A 10,239-nucleotide genomic window follows, 5' to 3' on the forward strand; every position below is an offset into this window, starting at 1 on the left:
CGCCTTTGACCTCCCATCTTTACTTTCTTTTATAGGAGCAGGGAATAGCGGGCTTTTTCATTTATTTAGCTAGTTTTCCCCTTGAGCTGCTTCCTTTACCGCAAATGAATAAATAAATATATGAATAATTAAGGGAATTATGATCAAGAGATATATCTCCAGAAATAACCTCCGGATCCATTGGCCTCTAATCTCTACTTTCTTTTCTTGGAGCAGGGATTAGGGGAGGTTTTTTTACTTTTTTATTGATATTTTCCGCCTTAACTGCTTCCTTTACGATAAAAAATAAATAATAAATAAATAAATGAACCTTTGATCTGGCAACACTACTGAGCAACGCAGGAGAACGCGGCCAAAGACAAGGAAGAGGTCGTCGTCATCTTCCTCGTCTTTATTTACTCATTTACGGCGCAGGAGGGAACATGAAGGTAATATTTATAGTTTTATTCTACCTTGTTGAACTCAGGGATATATTGGTATTGATTAGAGGGAAAGGAAGGGAGGGAAAAGGCCAATGGCGGAGGAATTGAGGACAGGGAAATGTCTCCACGCGCTTTGCTGTGTCTTGGAGGGGTATTAATTTTTTACTTTATTTGTTTGTTTGTTTAATTATTCATTTACTTATTGTGTGTATGTGTTATATTTATTGCTGGATGTGTGGAGGCGGGGAGGGTCAAGGTGAAGTCGGGGATGTGTGGCCCTTGGTGCGTTGGGCGGCTGTGCTCATATTTGTGACAAGGTGGACGGGTTTAAGCGTTCTTTCCTGCCCCTCTTTAACTTTTAGATCGGGGGTATACTTATCCACACTTCTTAGGGGCATGGTGCGGGTTAGGGTATGGTCTGGCTGTATGATCTGAGTTGGGTGCTATTCTGGATATTGACCAGGGTGATTATTTGTTTTTACACCCGTTGCTCTGCAGTTTGGCACTTTTTTTCGGATAATATTCACGAAAGGGTAGCCTCCTCTGGCGAAGTTAATACAGCATGGATTCCTTTTTGGTCCCTGAATGCAGTGCAGTAACAAGTGACTTCCAGAAAATAGAAGGGAGGGATAATATTCATGAAAGGGTAGCCACTTCTGGCAAAGTTAATACTTACAACATGGATTCCTAGTTGGTCCCTGAATGCAGTGCAGTGGCAAGTGACCTCCAGAAAATAGAATGGGGTCCAGGAATATGAAGTATTTTGTGTCTATACAACACACTGCTGTATTGTTTTTCCATTGCAAATGGAAGGGGAGGTCAAGGGGGGCGAAGCCCCCCTGTTAGGTAGGGTACGTAAAGTTAGGTTTGAGTAGATTTATTCGGCACTCAGTGTGGGGCTATGGAAATATGCAACGCGGGACGGGATATGACTGCGGCCGCGGCGGTGGTCCAGCCGGTGTTGCGAGAAATACCTCCTCGCAGAAATAAGTTGCATATTCACTACCCCCCTCCAATATTGCCTCCACGAGAATAATAACCTTTCCAAGGTCTCACATACTGTTGTACTTCTCTAGTTTTACTGGCACATCATACACGTGGAGGGGGTTAGGAAGGGGGCGAAGCCCCCCCATTAGAGGTTAGGTTATGTAAAGTTCGGTTGGAGTAGATTAAATATGCTCCCCCACCCAAAAACCCCGATTTCCCACGGGTCCCCCAAGTTGAACCTCTGCGAGCTATATTGTGGCTGCGGCGGCGGGTGCACAAAAGGCATTGAAAAGTCAATCATTTAGTGATTTCCGAAGAAAAATACTATCTCCATAATAAACCATCATATTTTGTCCAGAAATAAGCAGTCAGCATCTCAAAATTAGTAGGCTACCCTTTCGTGAATAATCCCTGGAGTGAGTCCAGGGGGGTCAAGGGGGTCGAAGCCCAATCAGTATTATTCCAGAATATGAAGTATTTTGTCTCCATACAACACAATGCTATATTGTTTTCTGTCACAAATGGAAGGGGGGGTCGAGAGCGGCAAAGTCTCCCCTTTAGGTAGGTTAAGTAAAGTTAGGTTTGGGTAGTTTAAATTTATTTGGTACTCGGCGTGGGGCGACGGAAATGTTCAGTGTGGGATGGGACATGGCGGCGGTCCCGCCGATGTTGCGAGAAATACCTCCTCGCAGAAATAAGTCGCTCTGCTGTTCAGTACACATGCACACTGGGAGAATACACATCAGAAAAAACATGATTTTGCCTGTTTTTTTGTTCTAGTTTGTCCACTAGTGATCTTTGTGAGCAGTGAGTGAAATATTGAAACAGTAAGCAAGTTGAACCTCTGATAGCCATTTTGTGGCTGCAGCAGCGGGTGGCGGCAGGTGCACAAAAGACATTGAAAAGTCAATAATTTAGTGATTTCTGGAAAAAATACTATCTCCGTAATAAACAGCATCATATTTTGTCCAGAAATAAGCAGTCCATCTCAAAATTAGTAGGCTACTTTTTTTGTGAATAATCCCCCTTTTTTCTGATATACCTAGTTATACTAATTATCTTTATGACCATTTCCCATGGAAATAGCTAAATGGGGGTTCATAGGGGGTCAAAAATCCTCCCATGTTAGGTTAGATTACAATATTTAGGGGTGAGGGGGACAAAGCATCCTATGTTTGCTTACTTAGCTTACTTATTTACTGGTGATGTGAAGTTATCGATTTACTTTCATTACCGAGCTATTATTACAATTATTCCTCATTTTCTAGGCGGGTGCGTGTGAGTATGAGGAGGATGGGGAAAAAGGAGCGGCTGGGAACAAAAAGCCTAATGGTCTGCCTATCTGGGGAAATGAAAAGACTATGAACCTCAACCCTCTCATCCTCACCAACATACAGTCTTCACAGTATTTTAAGGGTGAGTGTCTACTTTAATCATTCAGTCTTGTATATGTGAGAAGCATGATATAATGAAGATGAAAAGCCAGTGAGTAAAAGAGTAACACCTAATTCCCCTCTGTGTCCCTTCTTGTCCAGTCAACTTGTACCAGCTGAAGACATATCACGAGGTAATTGATGAGATCTACTACAACGTGAATCACCTTGAGCCATGGGAGAAGGGCAGCCGGAAAACATCCGGTCAGACTGGAATGTGTGGCGGGGTAGGTTTGTAACAGTTATATACTAGTTCAACGATGATATATTTTGTTCTATATTTTAATGATAGAAAATTGAAAGTATTGCAATATCTTACGTGCCATAGCTAATTATTACCCAGCCAATCACCACACATTTCTGCCTTATAATTAGCTACTGTATTTTCTATTCTTTATAGGTGTGAATATTAATCACTCTTCTAAAACTTTTCTTTGGTAATTATCTGTTTTTCTGTTTTTGTATATTTTTCATCCCTTTTTTAAACATTACTTCCTCTTTTACCTCATTCTCCTCCTCTTATTCTACTCTCAAGGTGCGAGGTGTGGGGGCGGGTGGCATTGTCTCCACAGCGTTCTGCATCCTGTATAAACTCTACACACTGCGGCTCACCAGGAAGCAGGTGGTGGGCCTCCTCAACCACAGTGACTCCCCCTACATCCGGGGCCTCGGCTTCATGTACATCAGGTAAGCCGCCCTTTAGCGTCAATTTACTTCACACCTCTTGTCTGATGAGCTGGGTTTAGTTGTGTCACAAATGATTTCCTTTATTTCATTGGCTGATTTGTCATGTTCCTCTTGTATGAGTAGCAAATAATTACCTTCAAATGATTCTTTTATATTTTATTGGTCAGCAATATTCTCTGGGAGTTGAAGCAATGGTGCCATAGAAACAGATCTTGACTTTTTATCCAACTCTTTAGTTTTCAAGCATTAGTCATGCCATCCTTTATCATGAGCAGTATTATTTATATATCCGTAAGTGAACCATTGATATTTGAGTTTGAGGGAAAACTATTTACGAGGGTGAGGCAGAGTTATGGGAAAAGAAATGTAAAGGTTCTGAAGTAAAGATATTTGCTTTACTAAATCACAGAATTCACAGTTCAAAGCAGTGATGTCCACTCCACTGCTGTTTTTGTGAATCTGTGAGTCTTTTTGGATGTATTGGGAAGTATATTTTCTTAATCGTGTGTCATGCCTATTTTCTTTTAATGTGGGCTTTCAGCGACACAAATATGACCATGAAAGACCCATGAACAAAGAAAAGATTAGGAAATGTACAGATGAATATATGCATTTTGTTTCTTGAGATGGTTTTATGTCGCCTTGAAAATAAATCAAGTCTTATGAGGAAAGATAATGTGTTCCCAAGTTCCCCCTGCAAAGTTTACATTAAGAAGGAGGAGTAAAGAGGAAAGCACTGTGCTCCAAGTGTTCCCTTTTAACTCAGTGCCCCCTGCCCTGGCCAGGTTGGTGTTGTGGGTTGTTGATGTGTCTGTGTGCCCTCAGGTTCACCCAGCCGCCAGCCGACCTGTGGGACTGGTTTGAGCCGTACCTGGATGATGAGGAGGTAAGTGTCGTCACCATCACCAGTTCCCTCATCCTCTCCTTGTCCTTATCCTTGCCTCCCTTTCCTTTTCCACACACTCCAGTTTTTTTCTTCCTTCCCCTTCTTAAAATACTAATCTGTTCTGACATGGCCACCCTTAAGTGGAGTAACTAAATAGAACAGGGCATCAGAGTTATAGGAAAAGGAATAGATAGATATTCTAACGTGCATACATTTCAGCATAACTTATGCTTTATTAGTCTGAGGAAGCCAAGTGTGTACAAATGATTTGTTCCAATTATAGATTAAAGATAATCCTGCAAAGGCTTGAACAGATCCTTTGTGAAGGAGCCAGATGGTCTATCATTATCAAGTGGCTTGTCCTGTTTGTCCTCCATGACTTGTGTTTTGTAAGTTTTACCTGTAAATCCTCCCTAGCAAACTCCCTCACATTGGGTTCATGAATTTTCCTTGTTGCCCATCTTTTCTACCCATCCACTCCTTTTCCCCCATCCCTCCTCCCCATTCCTTCACTGGTGATGGTTCGGCAGTGGAGCAACATCCACACACATTACGGTGAGTAAAGATCCATCTCTGTTCACGTTGATTAATCATTGTGCTCGGGAGGGTTTTCCTTTAGGTATTTAAAAAGATGATAAAATGTAGGTGTATAGTTTATAGACTGTAAACAGGATTGAAATATTCTGACTTCATCATTCTGTGAATTTAGCATTGCATCTGGTATTGTTCAGGTAATGCTTTTATAAATGTTATTTTTACCACATACTGTTGTCTCATAATTATTTTGTCAATAAAGAAGAATATCTAGTAAAGAACAAGAATTTGAGGTAATGTGTATGAGAGAGAGAGAGAGGGGGGGGGGGGGGATTGGAGGCAAATAGGTGATTCACACCACATCTTTACAGGGGGCTAAGGCTTTATACAGTCCACCTTCAGTAACAGTGGAGTACTCCTAGAGTGCTTCCATTAATTACTGTTGGAAATTGACTTTTAAACTTAGTCTCCTCATTGGAGTGTACATAACAAACTTTGCCACAAGGAAGAAGGAAGTTTAAGTTAAAGCATGTGGAGTTTATTGGCTCAGTATCAATCTTGAGAATCCTGTGACAGGCAGGCATTTAGGCAACCATTGATTGAGGGATTAACGGTGCTGTTCTCCCCAGGCCAAGTCGTGAGTGGCTGCCCCCTGAACGTTGAGAGGCCAGGTGACCTCTGGGTTTGACCACTACAGGTTTCTGCCCGAGACTTCATCATGTTAGCTGTATAGAGGTGCCAGCATACGCAGGGAGGCTCACAGCACCAAATCCATCTCCCACATCATTTCAAACTCGTGTAAACGTTAAATGAAAACTGTCATTGCCATTTTGCTCTCCACACCTGTGCCAGTGGTGTGATGTGGAACCCTCCCTGCTTGTGTGGCACATTTGGTTTGGTGGTGACCCGGCGCGGTGAGCTATCAAGAAAACCCTCCCACAGCAGTTATTGGTTAGCCAGCCAGCCAGCTAGTCAGTCGGTCGTCTCCTCTCAAGGATGTATCATTATATATGCCAACTGTTAATGGGCTACATTTTTACCTTTTCATCCCTTGAGAGTTGACAATTGATTCTTTATATAAAAGTTTTGTTGAGCAATCTATCATTGGCTTAAATTTATTTCTTCTCATATTTGCTGGCATTGTTTGTTGCATTTGAGAGTAGTCATTAATTTACATAGAGGTGGAAGAAGATACTAGATGGTTTACACTTATTTAATTTTATAACTTGTGAATATCAGATAGTCTTGCAATTAGAAAGGTCAGTTAATTTCTTGATACATTTCAAATATACATACATGTCTGCATACACACACACACACACACACACACACACATACACACCCACAAAGACATGCACACACATATACACACTCACACACCAATATGTCATTTCACTAGACTTGAACATCAACCTACCACCCTCCAAGGGCTTACACACCCCACATCACACCTTGCTGTGCCTCACGTCTCACTCTGGACTCCCATTACTTTACCCCGCAGGAGATAGACGTGCGTGCAGGAGGCGGCCAGACAACCACCATTGGCCACACGGTGCGTCACATGCTGTCCAAACTTGAGTGGTATTCGACACTCTTCCCTCGCATCCCTGTTCCCATCCAGAAAGATCTCGAGAAAAAATTGTCAGAACATGCGGCTGCCAAAGCTGCTACCAACCCTCCAGTTGCCTCGCCAGCAAAGAAAGATTGGTACGGTGGACGGCCAGAAGCAGAAGCCCCCGAGAAGGACCACGGGCGGCCACAAGGGTAAGTAAGTGATGATGTTGATAGGGCTGAGGCATACTATTTTAATGTGTGAAAGGTAATTAGATTAGTCATCCATAAATTGCAGCTGTATATTGTAATGGACACTTGCTTATATACTAAAATATGCTAATCCAAGAGATTATAGGAAAATGAATGGGCAGGGTTACTTTAATTTTAGAAACAGATGCATTTGTGTCAAACAGAAGCCTGTATACCAAAGAAGTCAAGCCATAATGCATGATGTACGTTAAGACCTCCTTTATGCTCTTCTACCTGCACAGGGGCAGCCAAGAGCGCAGCTGCCATGACACAGACCGGGGCCGAGAGTTGGACCGAGAGAACCGAGAGAGAGAGAGGTCCCGGGATAGAATCCGAGAAAGGGATGCCCCACGCTCACAAGAATTTGACAGAGAGAGGCGGTCTGACCGGTCGAAGGAAAGGAACGGTGACTTCGACCGCAGTAAAAACAGGCACCGTGACCGGGAGCGGGAACGAGACCGGGAGCGTGATAGAGAAAGAGACAGAGAGAGGGACCGGGACAGAGAGAGAGAGAAGGAGAGAGATCGTGACCGCCACAGGCATCGTGAGAAAGACCACAGGTAAGGACATGTAATTTTTCTTATTAGGCCTATATATTTTTGGGTATATGTATGTATGTATGGGCATCTAAAAACCAGAGTAGATGTTAAATTACTACCTACTCCCACAGTTCCTTCTTTGGACTATTATATTTAGTTTTTATTCCTCTAGTGTAAATAAGTTATAGAATTGAATGTCAGGTTATAAAGAAACTGACTGGCATGTATCATTTTAGCAGCCATGACAAGAAACATCGGCGACGGGACCGCTGCAATTATCCAGATGACAAAGGGGACTTTGCTGATTTGTTGGAAAGGGAAAAGCACCGCATCAAGAAGGAGCGCAAAAGAGATGGCAGGTGGGAAATTTTTCTTTCCCTTTCTGGGGATACGTCTCTTAACCCATACAGTGTTTAGTACGTACATATATGTACCTCTTAGGGAAGAACTTATATGCCTCCGTGGTCTAGTGGTCAGCGTGCCTGGCTTCTATTCCGTGGGCCCGGGTTCGAATCCCGGCCCAGGCAGTCAGCGAGCAGCTCACCCAGCTGTTCATCCTCCTTCTCGGGCTGGTCGATAAATGGGTACCTGGGGAAACCTGGGGAAGGTAAACTGTGGTAACCCGGATGTCACACTGGCCCTGTGTCCCAGGGTAATGGGCTCCCTCCTACCACAGGCTCAAGGGCCAATGTTATGGAGATGAGCACTGAGGCCACACGCTGCTACAGCGTATGCCCCCAACTTTACCTTTACCTCAGGGAAGTGTTTGGTACATATATATACGCAAGCTCTTTTGAGGGCTTATATGCCCTTTATTTTTGTTTGTGTATGTAACATTGTTCATTGACAGTAAAGAGGAATAATTTGACAAGTCTTCTTGTTTTTAAATGGATGTTAAAGTACATTTGTCCGCATTCCAACCAAAATCATTATACAAGAAGGTAAGTTACTTTCTTCTAGGTAATTAATCCTTGATTTTATAATCAGTAAGGCATGTGGAATTGTAAATTATGGTTCACAGTAATCGGAAATGAAAACTTATCACCGGAAGCTTCATAGTGTTTTGTTGAACTTTGAGAACTACGGTTGTAGTACAGACATCCTTGAAGCGAGCGGTGTTGCCTGATGCACATCCAATAATTTTCTTGTACTTACAATTCCTGTTTATTTTTTTAGGTTTTTGTGATGTAAAGAAGTACTTACACATTACTCATGCTTTAGGCTTGTGAGAAGTGTTTATAATGGAAAGAATATAGGCTCTAAAATTTTTTAAAATAAATTTCCCTTTCCTGGTATGACATCATTAGCTCTGAGACGGAGAAAAATAAGAGGACGAACACTCTAGGGTTCCATTCCTCACATATAAATAATATATATATAAAATAATTTGTAATTTTTTTACATTTTAAGGGGCAAATAAAAAAAATACGAAAAAAGTGCAACCTGGCGTGACCCCTATCGATGACAAAAGACGACACTGTATGGGTTAAGCGCTTGTCCTGAACACTTGCATTTGAGAATAATTGTTTGTATATTTTCTCCTTTTTTGATAGTTGAAAATATGATCCTTCTCCTTCCTTACAGTCGAGAGCGGCCAAAGAGGAGCAGGTCACCTGACAAGGATCGCCGTCGCCACCACTGAAACCAGCTGTGTAAATACTAATGCAACTGGTTATTAAGTAGGAAAGGTGGATTGTAGCCCGTTGTCAGGTGGCAGTGAAGGTGCTTAGGTTGGAGGTGAAGTTATATCCCACAAGTGATGAGTGACTGATAATGTTCAGGAATTAGATGACTATTGTGTTAGAGTGTAAATGACCATCATGAATTTACCTTTGCCTGTGAGATCTATTTTAAATTATTTAGGTGAAGTTTCAAGACTGATGAGATAAATTATGATTTCTTCAGGTGCATCACCAGTACATTCCCAAGAAAGTGATTGTGGTACTGTTCTCTGGTGTCATGATGTTCCACCTCAGGGTGTTAAATATGTGGTGGCTGGCACAAGCTTAGTGTTAGCAGGGTGGCTAGTGAGCTGACCACCCTGCGTTATGCTGGCACTGTTTCCTGTAAAGATGGGAAGTGTAACGAAGGAAGATAACCATTTCTTCATTACACCAACAGCAGCAGCAACAACAAATCATTAGCAAAGGATCAGCACTAGGAAGAAAATATATTATTTGCCCCAGCATGTATTTATTATGAGGGTGACTGGATAAAACAATAATGTTAAGATGTATAGTAGTTATACAGATGTTATATTTTTAGTGCCTCCAGTGGTCATTGAAGAAAAGTTTGGAGTATTGTTTTGATAGTAAAATTCTCAGTGTTGAGTGTCAAGAAAAACTCCAATTAAGGTACAAAAATGGCATATTGCTGTGTGATGCCATCATCAACCAAGAGGCTTCATATTTGTATGATAATTGACTGAATTTTATTAAAAGTAATGTTTTTCTTTGAGTTTGAGTCTGCACCTGAGTTCCAAACTCCTTAAGAATATTTTATAAAATATTTTCAAGTTTTAACATCTTGCTATAACTTAGACTTCATGAAGCTGCATCTATTGAGAATGACATAGAATTCTGAATTAATGTGTGAATTTGATTATAGACTGAATAAAATCAGCCAGCATTTGAAGTAAGCACATATTCTTACATTAAAAGTATAAGAAGCAGTACATAGATATAAAGATAGATTGGTTACCTAGAGCACTTGTTAGAATAGTCTTAGCTCTCCACCCGATCCACTAACAAAAATGTCTACCAGGTAATGCAATAGGGCATAATTGCCAGTCTTTTAAAGGTTATTCTCCATGTTAAGAACATGTCTTTTTGTCCAATTCTTATCTATAGGTGTCGGTGGATTCTTGAGATGGTGTGACGAGCAGAATAACTAAAGGAGTAGCTACCATTCTACATAACTAATCAAGATAACATGTAGTTGAACAAAGG

General features: G+C 41.5%; 1 protein-coding gene across 2 annotated transcripts; it reads left to right on the forward strand.

Annotated features, from left to right (window-relative positions):
* Positions 1 to 272: 272 nt before the first annotated feature.
* On the forward strand, positions 273 to 9,742 carry LOC126999869 (pre-mRNA-splicing factor 38B-like). 2 transcript variants are annotated; one of them, XM_050862988.1, is made up of 9 exons: positions 273 to 428; positions 2,678 to 2,825; positions 2,945 to 3,069; positions 3,378 to 3,529; positions 4,355 to 4,415; positions 6,451 to 6,713; positions 6,995 to 7,312; positions 7,531 to 7,650; positions 8,876 to 9,742. In XM_050862988.1, exons 1-9 carry the CDS (start codon positions 423 to 425, stop codon positions 8,931 to 8,933), a joined length of 1,251 nt encoding a protein of 416 aa, XP_050718945.1. In that variant the 5' UTR covers positions 273 to 422; the 3' UTR covers positions 8,934 to 9,742. The 2 variants fall into 2 exon arrangements, with proteins under 2 accessions (XP_050718945.1, XP_050718939.1); XM_050862982.1 differs by having other exon boundaries at positions 274 to 428; positions 7,528 to 7,650.
* The last annotated feature ends 497 nt before the right edge of the window (positions 9,743 to 10,239 follow it).

The sequence above is a fragment of the Eriocheir sinensis genome, chromosome 2, assembly GCF_024679095.1.
Source record: "Eriocheir sinensis breed Jianghai 21 chromosome 2, ASM2467909v1, whole genome shotgun sequence".
NCBI classification, from domain to species: Eukaryota; Metazoa; Arthropoda; class Malacostraca; order Decapoda; family Varunidae; genus Eriocheir; species Eriocheir sinensis.

What these genes read in the sequence shown, in the direction of transcription:
- LOC126999869 (XM_050862982.1), top strand. An exon ending in GTCTTCACAGTATTTTAAGG is followed by an intron (nt 2,826 to 2,944) that starts GTGAGTGTCTAC and finishes CTTCTTGTCCAG; the next exon opens with TCAACTTGTACCAGCTGAAG. An exon ending in GAGCGCAAAAGAGATGGCAG is followed by an intron (nt 7,651 to 8,875) that starts GTGGGAAATTTT and finishes CCTTCCTTACAG; the next exon opens with TCGAGAGCGGCCAAAGAGGA.